Source organism: Ornithodoros turicata, chromosome 4, assembly GCF_037126465.1.
Source record: "Ornithodoros turicata isolate Travis chromosome 4, ASM3712646v1, whole genome shotgun sequence".
NCBI lineage: Eukaryota > Metazoa > Arthropoda > Arachnida > Ixodida > Argasidae > Ornithodoros > Ornithodoros turicata.
This window is the reverse complement of record NC_088204.1, coordinates 76,903,509-76,920,833: the sequence shown is the minus strand read 5'-3', so window position 1 is coordinate 76,920,833 and position 17,325 is coordinate 76,903,509. Positions and strand designations below refer to the sequence as shown.

At 47.4% G+C, this 17,325-nt stretch overlaps 1 protein-coding gene across 1 annotated transcript; it reads left to right on the top strand.

Moving 5' to 3' along the window:
* The first annotated feature begins 6,309 nt into the window (after nucleotides 1–6,309).
* Nucleotides 6,310–16,386, top strand: LOC135391953 (uncharacterized). The gene is made up of 2 exons (XM_064622535.1): nucleotides 6,310–6,958; nucleotides 14,167–16,386. Exons 1-2 carry the CDS (start codon nucleotides 6,348–6,350, stop codon nucleotides 14,609–14,611), a joined length of 1,056 nt encoding a protein of 351 aa, XP_064478605.1. The 5' UTR covers nucleotides 6,310–6,347; the 3' UTR covers nucleotides 14,612–16,386.
* The last annotated feature ends 939 nt before the right edge of the window (nucleotides 16,387–17,325 follow it).

Sequence of the window (17,325 nt, the reverse complement as noted above, 5' to 3'; positions counted from 1 at the left end):
ACAAATTACTTGCAAAAGTTGTTCAATTACCGACACGAAAAATGATGACAATACACACCGAACCCTGGTGAGTTGTTTGAAACGCAACAATAACAAGAAGCCCGTGGTGTGATACCCATGTGTGGGCCTCCGGGTGCCTTGTGCCAAGAGTTTGGCGTTTTTTATCAGGCTCTTCTCCGCCTTTGTGTTCCTTTTGTTTTATTTATTTATTTTTTCGGCAGAAATGTTCGAGTCATGACCTAAGTATAGGCCTGCCAGTAATGCGGGAAACACTACAAAAAAGTAAAAAGATAGGGAATGCGATAACTGCACTGGCAAACCGGTACTTGGATGTGGTCGTGCCAATACTGTATACATCGGTCGGGTCCATATTGACTTCCTATTTACCCAATACGGGACCAATGTGAGGCCAATATTGGGCTACTCACTGGGCAATATGGGATATACATAGGGTTCTTCGTTTTCTGGTTAAACCCGATTTTTCACGATAGCTCCCCCCCCCCCCCCCCCGGACAAGTTTTCCAGAATTGGGGTAAAACTCGATATCTACCCGAAATCGTTGCGGTCCTTGCCGTCCTATGGGTAAATCGTCGAAAAAGTGGATCATAATATCAGCAAAGAGAGCTATTTGTGACAACCTATTTGTCCTATGATCCCCTCCTGCAGGCGTCAAAGACGAGTTTTGTGAAGCTCGGGCAAGTGTTTGAATACCGCTGTCATTAACTGCCCCAAGTTCCGAGCGGAAATATAAAGATTCTTGTTACACAGTGTCACAGCAGTGGCTTGTTTCATATGCCTTTCGGTTCACCCGAAACCCCCCCCCCCCCCCCCCCCAATTCGAAAATTCATAAGGCCCGCGAAAACGAAGATCCCATATACATTGACAATATTGGAGCTGAATATTGGCGTGCCAATATTAGGCCTTGCTCGGGCCGGGTTGCAATTGTAAACTTGGACCGATATTGGGAATCCGGGATAGCCAATATGTGTCCAGCCTGGGGCCCACATTGGGGTGCTGCCTGGGTCTGGACGCGAGGAAGTCTGTTAGCTGCCTCGCAACAGTTCGAGCTTCATATGCTGGACGCCAGAGAGCAGACCAGAGTGCAGCTCTGTCTCGGCATGTGATAATGATAGCATATGATATGATAGTAGTGATATATGATATAATAATAGGCCTATGATAGCAACATTTCATCCTGACTACTATCGTGACGCTGCCCACATGGTGGTGGTGGTGATGGTGAAAAGGCTCGCATTTTACCATCGGCCTCACAGAGGTGGGCAACGTCACGACTGACGCCCCGGGGGCGCCGACTTCTAAGGGAACTCCGCCGACATATCTCTGAAAGCCTCTGAGAAAAATACAGGAAATGCCCCACAGACAGCACAACCGGCACTGAGATTCGAACCCGGGTACCTACAAGTCTCTACGTGTTTGTTCTTCATAACCCTGAGACTGGGGAAAGAACACACAATACACGATCGAGTCTCAAACACGGCTGAAAGTTTATTTTATATACCGGGTGTTTCAGTTAAATCCCCGGGCTAAATAATTCGCGAACCGGTGCACCAATCGAATAACTTTCTTTTTTACAAGTATCTGTCCAATACCGCCTACAAGATGCGCACCGCATGAATGAGCGGGAGGCGCTCATTATTTAAATAAAAATTCAAATGAGTTCCGTGAAAAAAGCTAACTTCTAAAGCAGGGCGCCGTCGGCATTAAAATGGGTACTACCCCTTTTGGGACCTTCAGTGGACACCTTTTAGAGAAAAATCTGCCACCGAAGCGGGTCATTTGTTGCAGTAATTAATTGGTTTCGGTTTACGTATTTTTGTCGCGGCTGGTCGCGGCGAAGCGCAAAAGGACGTAATTCATTGGTGTAATTCATTGGTGTAAGGACGTAATTCATTGATGGATAAGGGAGTGAAAGAGCGTCTTTATGCGCTTCGCCGCGACCAGCCGCGACAAAAATACGTAAACCGAAACCAATTAATTACTGCAACAAATGACCCGCTTCGGTGGCAGATTTTTCTCTGAAAGGTGTCCACTGAAGGTCCCAAAAGGGGTAGTACCCATTTTAATACCGACAGCGCCCTGCTTTAGAAGTTACGCTTTTTTACGAAACTCATTTGCATTTTTATTTAAATAATGAGCGCCTCCCGCTCATTCACGCGGTGCGCATCTTGTAGGCGGTATTGGACAGATACTTGTAAAAAAGAAAGTTATTCGATTGGTGCATTGGTTCGCGAATTATTTAGCCCGGGGATTTAACTGAAGCACCCTGTATACCACACACAAGTACACTCTTAAAAATGAACTTCACCGCATAGCACGCTCTTAGTCAACCATCATTTCAAATGATATCGTTATCTGCCCTGATTTGTTGAAAACGGGAGGCGTACGCCTTTTTTGTGACACTTATGCTGTTCATAATTGTCACAGAAAAGGCGTACGCCTCCCGTTTTCAACAAATCAGAGCAGATAACGATATCATTTGAGATGATGGTTGGCTAAGAGCGTGCTATGCGGTGAAGTTCATTTTTAAGAGTGTATAGTATATACCGCAAGGGAGAAAGGGGGAAGGGAAAGGCTCTTTATGTTTGTTTGTTTGTTTACGCTGGCAACTGAGCCACGCGGAGCTGGTACTGCCGCCCACATAAGTGAGATCAACAACGTCAAGCTGGTCTCTTCCCCACCTCCAGCGAATAGCACAGAGATCTGTTCACAGCTCTGACCAATAGCGGGCACTGACGAATAGTGGGAAGCGGCGACCGTCACAGCTGGTGGTGGTGATGGCGAGAGGGCTTGCCGTTGACGGCGGGCAACGGCACGACTGCCGCCCTGGGAAATGTGCGTCCTAGGCCGACTTCTAAGGGAACTGTGCCGACATACGTCTGAAAGCGTCTGAGGAAAACCCAGGAAAAAAAAACCCAGACACACCCCAGAAGCACAACCGGCACCGGGATTCGAACACGGGTACCTCCCAGTCTCGACGTGACGTGGCAAGCACGCTAACCACTGAGCCACGCGAGCTGGTTACAGCTTCTGCTGCTCATGTGCCGGGACCTTCGGTCTCCTGTACGTCCTACATCCTGTCTCAAGATGGTAAGTAGCGTGTCCGGTTACGTCATCGTGCACGCGCTCTTTTGTGTCGTCTCCTTCTGGTCTGTCGCGCTGCGGAACCAGCGCATAATCCTCGTGATTAATATCCTGTGTAAGTGGTGGAAAGCATCGCACACTTCTCCTTCCGTATGACTTCCGGTTTGGTTATTTTTTCCGTCTATGATTTCGTAACCGACGTACATTTCTATACGCTGGCACAGCTTCCTCCATTCAACGTCAACGCAATATCTCAAGCATAGACTCCTCACAACACAAACTGACACATCGCCAATTCGCGCGCTCTCTGTCGCTGATGTGAAAAGGCTATAGCACACCTCAAGTTACAAACTACGAATTGCGCACCGAGTCTGCAATATAATGTGAGCTGCGTGTTTTTTCTTCATTTAGCTCCTGACAGAACTATATACGGCGATGTTCCAAAATTGGCGTATAGTGATTTACATCCGATATATGAAAAATATGCCCAAAACTTTTCTCCCGCCTTGTACAGGGTGTGTGCAGAAAAACATGACCCACATTTTGACATGTAACTCGTTGTCTACTTAGCCGAGGAACTTCCGGTGGCGCACGACGGCGTATTTATGCGTGCGAAAGCTACAATAAAATCCTGGAAGCCATACTCAGTGTAAAAAACTAAACAGAGCGCGAAAACATGGGCTTCCATGCATTAGAATAGGGCGGTCATGACAGTGCATGGTAGTGCATTTCGGTCTCATGAGAGTTATGTGCAGGCACCACTAGGGGTACTGCAGATGAGCATCCATGTGGGACATCGTTTCGAGTTATGCACCGTTAGCTCCCCTAGCGGGTCTTGAACACAACTCTCCTACGTGCACCGTGTTGCCCCTTTCACATACACCCTGTTGTCCACCATGTTGCCCTATTCTGATGCACGGAAGCCGAAGTTTTCGTTGTTCCGTTTATTTTTTAAGCTGGGTATGGCTTCCACAATTTTTCTGCAGATTTCGCACGCATAAATGCGCCATCGTGCGCCACCGGAAGTTCGTTAGTTAGGTAGGCAACAAGCCTAAACGTGCCTAAGTGCGGGTCACGTTTTTCTGCACACACCCTGTATATATGGGAGAAGAAACCGCGCGTCATCGTAAGTTTTATTATACAAACACAGCACAGGTACGGGGTCGAACCAGTATGTGGTGGACAACACTTCGGTGCAAAACAGCCCCGAATACAAAACTGGAGCACCGCTTCTAAGTTTGCAGGCAGCAACCACAGCTGTGAATAAACTTCCTCAAACACTCAAATCAATCAATCAAACAAACAAATCAATATACCCTCGTTGCAGCGGCGTAGCCAGAAAGATATGTCGGGGGGGGGGGGGGGGGGGTTCTATGGGGACTTTACATGGGGGAGGAGGGTTTCCTCCCCGTTCCCCCTTCCCAAATGCACTATCGAAGTACGATTTCGAGGTTTGAAGGTTGCGGCCCGACGCTGTTTACATGAACACGCTCCAATCTACACTCTTAAAAATGAACTTCACCGCATAGCACGCTCCTAGCCAACCATTATCTCGAATGATATCGTTATCTGCCCTGATTTGTTGAAAACAGGGGGCGTACGCCTTTTCTGTGACAATTATGAACAGCATAAGTGTCACAGAAATGGCGTACGCCCCCCGTTTTCAACAAATCAGGGCAGATAACGATATCATTCGAGATAATGGTTGGCTAGGAGCGTGCTATGCGGTGAAGTTCATTTTTAAGAGTGTACAGGGTGTCCCAGTAAACGTGTCATTGAATTATAATAAAAAAAACTACACCACCTAGAGTCTCGCGGTCAACGGTATTTGTTCTTACTGGGTTTTTGCCACCTCCTCATGCGAATGTCGTGTAACGTAAGTTTAATTATGTAAATTTTTGCGAGCTTAAGTCGGAAATTTGCCTAGTAAAGGTCACTTTTTTACCCCACCAATGTGAAGAGCGTGTCTAATTTAGTCAAATTAATGATAATTGACAGGGATATTCGGGAGCTATCCCATCAGAAAAAATAGCCGGACATCATGCTCTACGGAGGTCGCACAGAATAGCGCACGATGAATTTTTCAGCGCAATCTGTGTCAGTCCGACGAAAGGAGGTTGGAAACCCAGCCCACCCCGGCATCGCAGAAAGAGATAACGCAGGCATGGCTTATCACGTCCGACTTTCGCTGGGATAATGCTTTCCCTCTCCCAATTTTAGGAACTGTTACACTCTTAAAAATGAACTTCACCACATAGCACGCTCCAAGCCAACCATTATCCCAATTACACAAACAAGCGGGACACGGAGCTAAACAGACAGCGGACCATGCAGCAGACGACGCTGCCGGCGATTTTCTCCAATGAGGTTTGAGCATGACGTCATACACAATGTCCAATCGGGTGGAGGTGCATTCCTCCCGGCAAACGCTACGATGGCCCATGAAAGGGACGCGACCTTGGTCCTACGTTTTTTGCAATAGGAGGCGGCGAACAAGTGCCCATTCCTGAAACCCAGCCCTCCCATTCAGATTTGTTTCGGTTTCAGTCTGTCTACCAACGTCACGACGTTTCTCGGGTAGAGGTCTATTCGTTGCCGCTGCCGTGCATTCGAAGAGACGTAATTTGCGCTGAAATTCGACCCGCTTCTGTCGGAGTTCATGTATAAACGCGGCCAATTATCACGTCCATCAACTTGCGTCACAGATACATTTTAATCGCGAATAAATAGTTTGTTACTTCCGAAAGCTTCCTGATATAGCGGACTGATTTCGCAGACGAACAGGAGAAAAAGGGTCAGATACACAGGGTCACACAGAAACAACCAGCTTGGAGGGCCAGAACCGGAGACACGACGGAAGAACGAAAAAGAAATTTTGTCCGAAAATCTCAGATTTCCAGAGAAAATTTCTTTTGTTCTTCCGTGTCTCCGGTTCTAGACCTCCAATATGCACCAGCTTGTACGCGCTATATTTCACTTCTGTCGAACAACCAGCTTGCTGCTCTGAACAGGTGACATTCCGCACAACTCAACACTCAACATTTGTGATGACAATCACTTTACACGTTAGCGAGCTCCAATCCTGCAAGACAGCGTCAGCTCGAGGAGAACAATTCGACACCATTTTGAAAACCGCGCGTCAGCCATCACTCGTCCAGATGTCTACGTCGAGGAGGAGAAGCAGCAGGAAGAGGGGAGAGTAAAAACTCAACCCGACGCGACGCGCAGAAGGCCTGCCTGACGTATGCCTGACGGGCCAGTCGATTATGGCGTGCTAGAAGCCGATCGAGTCTCAATTCTGTACTTCAACTTCCTCTACGCAGCTGATCTTATACTTCCATGCAGTGTCTGCATCGATGCAACGAAGGCTCCATGCGGTAAGATGACTTCGGCGAGTCACTCATCCGTAACGTACCTCGTGGGCTTTTCGCCAGAGATTGACGGCAGGCCATTTTGCTTCGCGAAACCTTTGCCGAGCGTCCGTTATTGCTACATATGCAATATCGTACCGCGAACTATCTACGTTCTGGAATGTCTACACCCCTTCTGCAAGACTTGCTACGATCGAATTGTGGCCAAGGGCCCCTGGTGCCCGGTCGACGGGAATTACTTCAACGTCGAAGTTGTCCGAGAGCTGCTGTTTACGCCGGACCGACTGAAAGAGACGAAGGTCATCTGCCAGAATTCTAATGGTGGCTGCGGGTTCGTCGGGAACGTCATGGATATCGTGGAACACTCGTTGAGATCGTGTGGTTTTCTCATGGTTACTTGCCGTCGCTGCAATGAGAGTGTGCGGAAGGACGACATGCTGGAGCATTCTGTGGGTGGTGGCTGCAAGGCCGCATCTTATGTTCGGTGAGTAATGCATTGTTTTAGACGCAGGGATTTGCGCCGGTTTTTATCCTCGTTGGGCCTGTTGCTCTGGGCCAGGTGGCGCGAGTGAGCAGCAACATCAGCGCCCCAAATCATGCAACACTCCCCAGTTTAGCAGACGACGCGGCACTTTCAAGTACACGGTTTCGAGTTGTTCGCGCTTTTCAAGAAGCACCGCTTTTTTCTGTTGATTTCCTACGGGTTTTGTAGCTTCCTTGGCACCATACCGTTTGACACACCATGCAAAACCCGCTGATGGAACTCCTTACTGTTGTGATCCGCGGCCGTTTGGGCCCGAAATGGCGCTGTGCAAACTTCAGTGCAACAGCCCTTTAGTGCTCGGTGACAGCCACCTCTTCTGTCTGTCGCGAAGTGTGTTTTGCATGTAAGGAGCTTTTTGTGTTTGTGTGTTCATGTCTAAACTTCGGTCCGCCACTCGATTTGAAGCTCAGCAATGTGCATGCATCGTAATTCGTTATCACAGGGGTGACATAAATCCGCCATTCTTGTAAGCTTGTAACCACGACCTACTAGCTTATAACAACGACCATGTCATGGGCGCCCCTTCCCAGCGCCGCATTTGGAAGCTAGAGGTGGCGCTATCGGCCCGGTTATTCCTCAACTTCTACAATACTTTGTACTTTAGCTTACATTAGTATTTCTGTACACGCGGTGGATATGCAACGGAAAATGTTTCATTCTAAAGTTGATTATCATCATCATTCTACGCGTTTTCATAGGAGCTATTGCTGTCGTCTGCTACGGTGGTGGTGGTGGTGGTGGTGAAAGGGCTTGCCGTTGTCGGCCTCACGTATGTGGGCAACGTCACGACTCACGCCCTGGGGAAATGTGCGTCCTGGGCCGACTTCTAGGGGAACTGTGCCGACATATGTCTGAAAGCGTCTGAGGAAAACCCAGGATGTCTGCTACGCCCGCTTCTGCGCGTTCAAAATTCAAATTTCCTTTGTCTAATCATGATGTAGGTCTCGCGGGCCGATGAGTAGCGTCCCTAGCGGATCGGGCGGACAAGCTCCTCATAGAGGTTGCCGATTATGACATGGTCGTTATAATCTAGTAGGTTGTGCTTGTAACTATATCAGCCTCTACCACCGTGCCAGTACTTTTTCAAAAACCGCCACCTTGTCCCGGTCACGCGTCATAGAAAACGTAATTTGGGGGTCATGTGACTTTGTTTACATGTCGTTTTACCGCTTGCCGACATATTCCCGTCGGCATAAAGCCAAGGAAAGAACGTATTTTGCCAGTGTAAACTCTCCGGTGCTTCTTCCGCGACATCACATCTTTGGGAGCCGTCATCAGTACGAGGTACAAAACTGCGCGTTTTACTGCGAGATTCTCGGATAAAAGTAATTACTGTGGTCGAAAGACGTCCAGAACGTCGCACGGAAACAACAAACGCGTTGTTTACAACCGGTTTGGCCGCCGATCACGTGTGCGTTGACGTTTGCTGTGACCGGGATCTGTCCAGGATGCATTGCGTTCGTCCAGCACGCTTTCGTCTATGGTTGGAGCAATACATTGGATGTCACCCCTGTGTTTGTTATTGGCAAGCGGTGGCCGATCCCAGAAACAGTTCCTAACGGAAAGTTTCGGCAGCAGCGGTCATTCTCCGGATGCGCCCATTGTTTCCCTGTCACTGCCTTCGCGCACGTGTGCTCTTCCCGGCATGGCTTTCGCCTGCTCCCCATCGCCCGTTTAGCTTTTTCGGAAGTGGCTGCTACCACTGCTACCAAAGCGCACCTCTACGATAACAGGCACCCTTGGCCTTGGCGGGGGAAGCCTATAATGTTAGCCTATGGACGCCAAGTGAAGTTAGTCGATTGAAAACCACTTGCGACTGGAGAACGCGGAACAACAACCGAGGAGTCTCGGTGTGCGAGCGTGTTACGCTATACTAGTATCGCCATGGGTACCGTATTCGCTACATTTTTCAGCGGCGTACTACCGATTCCGCTATACGTGCCCTCTAAATTGCCCTAAATTGGTAGCAGAAAAAGTGCTAGAAATTCCAGTATTGTGGCGTTTCTTTACACGAGGCCTCTTTCACGCTGCCGTTTTTCTCGTCTGTGTGGTTCAAAGATAGAAACGACAGGTTCAGGGCCCGCTTGCACGAAACGAACTAGTGTAAAACTTAACGAGTTCCCCACTTAGTGTAGTGCCGGAGCCGTAAGTGGCTTGCACGAAACTTCTACAACACTAAAGTGGTGGCGCTCGCTCTGCGCAATTTAGGACGCTGGCCAAGGGTCCTAGGAGCACCCTAAACTACCGCACTAAAGCTTAGGACTAACATGTCGGCCGCTATGAACCGTGTATCGAAGATTCGTCGTTGGCCCCAACTGTATCTCGCAATACAGTACGCATTTTCCTCGCAATACTAACAACGTCTCATTTTTTATGCTGTGGGTGCCGTACGTGTTGTGCTTTTCGTTAGCAACATCTCTCAAAATGATCGCCGCACGCGAAGTGCCTCTCACCGGCACTGCCGTTGGCGATAAGTTCCCAATCATCGAGCAATTCGAGACATACTTTGGGCCACAGGCTTTATTTTATTTAACAAAAGCACGCAACAAGTGACCTAACTCGTTCTTGCAGCTACAATGATAGTACAATACCTTATTTTGGTTCTGCAAACTGTTTACGTGCGACGGCAGAAGCAGACGACTTCCCCAGAATCCAAACATGCCGTGACGCACGACTTCCTGGGATGAACTCCGGAAGTTCTCTTTCTACCAATGAGAGCCTCCGAAAACTGCTACTGCTCGTAGCCACGATCCACTTTAGAATACTTGACTTAGGGCGGTCGTCGAAGTGTTCGTGCAAGCCACTTAACCGCAACCCTAAACTTAGCGCACTAACGCGTTAGTGCAACACTTGCCAAGTGTTACACTTAGGATTGTTTCGTGCAAGCGGGCCCAGGTTCAGGCTCGCTTCATCCCTTTTGAAACAGGGCAGGTATCCTAAAATATAGGGCACCACAAGCGAGAGACTAGACAAAAAAAAAAAAAGAAGTCTAGAAAAGGAGGGTTGAACAACAGGGTCGGGTCGTTCCGGAGATGTCGCTGGTTTTTGGATTCCCTCAGTGCCGTGTATGCCAAAGGGAGTCTGGCCATTAGGAGGAGCCTAAAAAAGAGGCTCGACCTGTCAATCAAACTTAGGCGCATTTCATTGGTTACTGTTTTCCATGGGAGCTGCCATGACACCAGATTTCCTCCAAGATGGATGATGGTGCTTGGAACGGCGAAGCTGAAATTTCGTGACAAAAAGTTTTCACGTACTACTTTAATTTTCATACTGTGAGTATATATCCTCATGTACGCATCTGCAAAATCAGCTTCAACTTTCGCTCCGCCGTCATTATTTACGCGAAAATGGGATGTTTCGTCGCTAACGTTAGGCCTAGTTAAGACCGTGATACCAAGAAGATAGCAAGGACGACGACCCTTATATGTAGGATTTTGCATTATATAATTGCATTTTATTTATACATACATCTTTGCTCAATTTTGGTTCGATCTACTTACATTACGTGATTTAAAACTTCATTGCGGCAGTCGTCTGCTACGATGGTGGTGGTGGTGATGGCGATAGGGCTTGCCGTTGTCGGCCTCACGTATGTGGGCAACGTCACGACTCACGCCCTGGGGGAAAGTGCGTCCTGGTCGTCTGCTACGAAGAAGCGGTTGTACCGCTCTCCTGGCCAATCACTTCTGCCAGCAACAGTTTTTTGCAATTCTGAGCCTTCCCAACATGCCTCTCTCCATGCAGATGCGTTGATAAAAGTGGGCGCAAAATTCGTTGTTTTGGTCTCTCACCGGTGGTATCCGTTTCAATCCGAATCAATCGAGTTTCTCCAAAATGGTGGCACCCAGTAAATAAGTGTGAGGTATAAGTACTGGATGGATGTAATAATAGACAACTGTATTTCGACCTGTGACACCACCTGTGTGTGCAACACCAACAAAAGTACATCTGTGTTATCGCAAGGATGCGCTTTCTTTTAACCCAAGTCAATCTTTTAGGAAGTGCTCTGGGTGTGTTCTCGTTTCTTGTCTATAGTGTCTCTTTTTGTAACTTCTTGCATTGTCCCTTTGGACGTTCCACTTGGCTTTGCCAGGTTAAACTAGAGTCACTAAATACGTGTACAGAGTATCGCATTCCTTTTCCGCGCCGGAGCCGCCGTTCGGTGTACGCGATTGGACCGATTGTGTCACGTGGTTTCTCCTTCCAAGAACGCGCAGTCCATGTTGAGTCCAAAACCGGTTTCCTCGGTTGTGAGCTGGCTCGACTGCGCGCTGTTCACCGGCGGAGAAAAGGGAGATTGGCGTCCCGTTGCTAGGCGACGCAGCCGCGCCGGACCCAAGATGGCGGCCTCGCTCGCCGACGTGGCTCAGTGTCGCTACTCTGCTCTCTATTTAGTGACTCTAGGTTAAACTGCTTCCCCAAATTTTGGTCCCATTTTAAACCGTCTGCCATCTGAGGTTTTTGTATAACCCTTGCCCACTTTCTCCCTTTCTCTTTCTTCTCTCCCCCCCCTTTTTTTTAATCAGTTGACCATGTATAAAGTTTCGCTGTACTATATATTTTGTTATCTGAACAACAACAACATATATATTGTGATGATGAAGTGGGGAGGTTTTCCACTCTAGGAGTGGAACGCTACCCCATAGCTAGGGGTCTAATATGAGTGGTGACAATGATCAGTGATGACGATGAAAGATGACGGGAATGATCGAAGTGGCGATGACGATGCTGGACGTGATCGTGGTGGTGGGAGTGTCCGAGGGCGCTGCTGGGGTCATAGTGAGTCATTTAGGCCTGTCGCCTCAAAGAAGTCAACCACGTGACGTAAGGCCGCCCTGGAGTCGGCCGCGGTGTCCCAAGGGCCGAGGATGGTCGACAAGTTGAAGGGGCGGCAGCCAAGGGTGGCAAGCTGCGACTGCAGTGTACGCCTCTCGTTGACATAGGTCCGGCAGCGGAGGAGTATGTGCTCAACGTTGGCAAGTACGCCACACTCGTTGCACATAGGGCTAGCCTCACAGCCTAGCTGGTATCGATAGGACGGAGTGAAGGCCACATTCAGACGTAGCCTGTGGATGAGTGACTTCAGAGGACGAGGAAGCTTTGCAGGCAGTCGGTATGACAGCGTTGGGTCTACATTTCCCAAAGAGGACATAGTTGGAATGTCGTGTTGCCACTGTAGGGTAGACCAGGAATCGGACAAATGCCTGAGGAGGGATCTTCTGTCTCTTTGTTGCCTGAAGAAGTGCAGACTACTGCACAAAAGTCTTGTAATTAAATTATTCATGCTTCTATAACCGGTTAATCGTCATTCTTTTTTCCTAATTTCGCGGGCTTGTCATTTACTCTTTATCTACGCGTATTCTAATGGCAATCTACTCAAAATTCACGTTCCTGAATCGGTTCGAACCGATATTTTTCGCTGCTGCGGAGCTGAATACGAACCTAACCAATATTCCTGAACCGAACCGAACCGAACTGAAAAAATAAATAAATAAATAAATAATAATAATAACGGTTCTGATTCCTGCCGTATACCCAACTACAAAAACAACACGGATGCTGCTCTCTAGTGTTTGCATAAAAACCAAACGTGTAAAGGATTAAAAAACATACACTCTGTATATCAGAATTTATCCTGTTGTATTTTCTTGCGCGTACCCGCGTACTTTTCAGCGTTTTTGTGAAATACATACTTCGCAGTACGGCACACGATGGGACTAATATGTTAGAGTTAGAAGTGCGTTGAAGAGCCCTCTCATGGTGAGTAAAATTAATCCACGTTCCGGACACTGCGGCGTCGCTCATGACTTTAGTTTCTGTAGGAACGAAAAACCTTGAAGAAGAGAGAGAGAGAAGTGCGGATGAAAAATAAAAAATATCACTGTTGTTGTAAACTTGGTAATACCCTCCATGTCGTTTTTATTATTATTTCCTGATCTTTTTGTTGTAATTGTGATCATTCGCAAGATTGCAGTCCTGCCACTCTAAATCTTTTCACACCTTTAAAGGTGTAACAACGTGCATGGCGCACGCCTTTTTAGGTGTAATTTTGGTAACATCATAATGGAGCACGGTTTCGCACAAATTTTCTTTATTCGAGTGCTGTCTGTCCTCCAAAAATTCAGTCTTGCAACATCTCAACACATTGTTCAACAGTATTGTAGACACTTGCGCGTGCTCATTTATCGATAGCGATGCATATATGCATTAGCTCGTACCTACGATATCCAAGACATAATGAAAGCAAGATTTGCACTGAAACTTGATCTTTAGTAATGCTTTCCAAATTTTGTAAAATATCATCCTGGAGATGTAATGTTACGCACCCAGGTTGAATGTTCATAGCGCACACCTTTAAAGGAGTACAGAGGGCCATCCAAAAAAATTTCAGATTAAGACATCTGATGAAAGTGTGTGTGTCATTATACCGAATAGCGCGAAAGGTTTTGATGTGTGCAATTTGTTTCCCAGAAAAAAACTCACATAAACATAGCTCCCCGCCTTCACCCTTAACTCGCCACTCCAGCTATAACGAGGATGAGGAGGTATGATGGCACGTCACCGATGACGGCATAAGGAGACTCGTTCTGGTTTGCCGGTCAGTGGGGGTCAGCGCCTTTGTTCCTTTGCCGCCATAAACCTGTTTTGCCAGTTTTCCCGGAGAATTGGGGAGAGAAGGAGCGGCCGAAGCATTACCGAGCAAGGAGAAAGGCTTTATCAGAACCCCGAACAGCCGAGTAGCAGACGACAGCGGAGTAGCGGACAACATTTCTCTACGCCAATCAGCGAGCGTTCTCCTTATAGCGTCAGCGCGCGGTTCCAGGCAGACCACAGGCTGGTACTGCTCTTCACCACCGTTGCGCACGGTCGCTTTTTGCGGCGTAGTTCAGATTCAATTTATGCGATAATTATGACTCCGTGGTGTAAATTACTTCGCATGGTGCATATTACTGGTCTACTTAACAGTTTTATAGGATGAAAACTGTGTGTTAAAAATGACTTCTGTGCTACTTTAAAGGTGTGAAAAAGTTTACAGTGTGCGTGCGAGCCGAATACAGTAATCGGATATTTCAATCTGCCCCTCCCCCCCCCCCTCCGCTTCCTTCCGTGTTGTTACTTTTTTGACGATACTTTTATTCTTCGTGCAGTATTCCGGTCTTGGATTTGCATGCCGGAGAACCACCGGGAAGTCGGGGTGACATGCCAGCACTCTCGGAGCCCACTGTCCTCTTGATTGGCGGCGGTGACCGATGTCCGATGAAAGATACCGGCTGCGAAGCATCAACCGTAGAAGACGAAGGTATCGCCATGGAAGATGGGACACCACGAAAGTTGTCGGATGCGGAAAAGACGCCGCAACCCGAATATTTTGAACTGCTATCTGCCGAGGAAGAGAAGCAGTTTCGTACCAGGCGCTCGAGATCCTCCGCGCCGTCTGCGCGCCGTAGGGTCTTCGACGGAAGCCTACAGCAGGTGTGTCAAAGGCTCCTGTCACTTATGTCCCACGGAAGCGTCCAGAGGCAGCGTAGAAGTTGGCATCGTCGGACCTTCCCCGAGCCGAAGCCGAGACAGTTCGGTCTACATGATTGGTAACCGCTGTGCCTATCTGACGGCCTCGGAGCACCAGTTCCGCAACGGGACCAACAGATGCACGCGCGTTCAGAGGCCCGGTTCAGTAACGAAGGGAACCTGCAAGAGATCATCGGCTTTCATCCGAGACCCACGTTCGATGTTGTCGGTTGTGCTTTCGTGTCGTTCAGTGTCGGCGATTTGGAGAGAAAGAACTGTGTCCAAGACGGACAGATCACTGTTGTCCTGGAAGACGCGGTGGCATCGTAAAAGCGCCTGGGGAGAACATGGTGGTGCGAATAGTAATTTTAAAACCGAGGCAAAAACAGAGCGAATCGTTATACAGGGTGTTCCTTTCTATCTGTATGAGATAACGTAAGAATAGCATGGATGCCGTTTTTGCTGTCTTATACGGCCACGCTGAAATCCTCTCGAAGGGTATATGTCCATCTAGTAGTTACTGGATGACTAATTACCTAAAATCCATTGATTAACTCTGTAATTACGGGCTTTCTGGCAAATGTGAGAGAGCCGATAGAATTTTGCCATGCAAATGATCGAGCCAATTAGCAAATGAGTAAATTCGATTCGGATTTCGAATCGAACATGCAGTTTGCCTCCGTATTCAAAAATCCGAACATTCGCACACTCCTATTGCTGTATACCATTGATGCATCAGTACGAAGACATCCCAGTGACCATGTGAAGCAGGAAAATGATTACAATGTATTGCTAGAGGTGTTGTTGTGGTTGTCATATCAACGGTAACCGTTACTCTGTGTCCAAGACGGACAGGTCACATGGAAGATGTGGTGACATCGTAAAAGCGCCTGGGGAGAACATGGTGACCGCTGCTGTACTATATACAGGGTGTTTGCTCTAACGTGTCCAGAAATTTTATTTAAAGCGAGCGATAAAAGAGAAACGAACGCTACTTTTCAGCTACTTGACTAAGAAACAGGTGCTACCTGCAGGTGAAGCAGTACCTGTTTCTTACTCAAGTAGCAGAAAAGTACCACTTGCTTGTGTTTTATCGCTCGCTTTAAATATAATTTCTGGACACGTTAGAGCAAACACCCTGTATATAGGGCTGTGCGAACAGTATTTTTTTTTTTTAAAGTAATTCAGTTTCAGTGTCGGCGATTTGGAGAGAAAGGACTGGGTACAAGGCGGTGGCATCGGTGACATATCGTAAAAGCGCCTTAGGAGAACATGGTGATCGATATCTGCAATATAAGGCTGTGCGAATGGTGATTTTAAAACCGGAGCAAGTACAAAGCGAATAGTTATACGGGGTGTTTTTTTTTTTATCTGCACGAGATATATATAAAGAAACAAGAAACACAAAGAATAACATGTATGCCGCTTTTGCAGTTTTATACGGCCATGCAGAAGTCCTCTGTAAGGGTAGATGTAACTGCGTACTAGATGATTAACCACCCAAAAATGCATCGATAAGCTGTGTAATTAGGGGTTAATTAACACTAATTAACACGCACTTATCCTTAACTAACGGGCTAATTACGGGTGTAATTACGGTCTCGTAAAAATCAGGTACACTGTAAACTGAAAAACACCCTTATGGGTGTAAATCGCGTGTCCTATAATTGACTCCTCTTTTTACACCGTATGGTCTGGAACACCCTTTTTAGAGGGTGTATCCCGTGTAAAACGCCCTTTGAAAGGGTGCTTTTCCTTGAAAATGCCGTCTTTTGCACCCTTTATACACCTTTTTAGGAGGGTGTTTAACGATCTTACACCCTCCTAAAAGGGTGTTTAAAGGGTGCAAAAGAGGACATTTTCAAAGAAAAGCGCCCTTTCCAGGGGTGATTTACACGGAATACACCCTCTAAAAAGGGTGTTACAGACCATGTACGGTGTAAAAAGAGGTGTCAGTTATAGGACAAGCCATTTACACCCATAAGGGTGTTTTCCAGTTTACAGTGTAGCAGAGTGGGGGACATTCCTCGTTAAAAGCCATTCTTCTTCAAAGTCCTGAAAAGATGCGCGCACGTTCAGCTACAAGCCTCTACAAAATGATCTAATTAGCAAATGAGTAAACTCGATTAGGAATTCGAATCGAATATACAATCATCCGCCTCCGTATTAAAAAAATCCGAACATTCGCAGAGTCCTATATTGCTGTATATCATTAATGCACCAGTATACATGTGTGGCAACGAAGACGTCCGTGACAGGGCAATAATTACACCATTACTCTATTTCCCGCACTATTATTCATTTCTACCCTTTTGTGCACCGTCTACGGGCGTTTATGTTTATTCGCTATAGGAGGCACTCCGAGCCTTGTATTCGCTATATGGGTCCGAGCGCCTCAAGTGAACTTGTTTTTACGTTTTAGTGCCCCTTTAAACCCTGTTCTCTTCGCATTGCGTGTGAATAACAGCAACCATCTACACGAAGTGTGTTTAATGCCCTTCATATCGTTGGCGTTTAGTCAAGTATTTACCTGTGACGCTCTGTGAACTATATGTATGCGTTTGTTGATAAAATGACATGGTTGACATCACGACCTACTAGATTACAAAGACCATGTCATAGGCACCCCTTCCCAGCGCCGCCAGGGGGATGAACGTGTAGTGTATTTCTATTGTTGGGAAAAACTCACGTGACCTCTAGCGTTGGGCCAATCGTTGCACGACAGTTGAGTAGCTTTTTGCTTTGCTTTTTTTTTTTTTTGTCTCGCTGGGTGACCTGTGACGTTGGCGATGCTTTCC

Bases quoted from the DNA above. Each gene is read 5' to 3' on its own strand.
- LOC135391953 (XM_064622535.1), top strand. From the start codon at position 6,348: ATGCCTGACGGGCCAGTCGATTATGGCGTGCTAGAAGCCGATCGAGTC. The intron at 6,959-14,166 runs GTGAGTAATGCA...TTCTTCGTGCAG, and splicing joins AAGGCCGCATCTTATGTTCG to TATTCCGGTCTTGGATTTGC.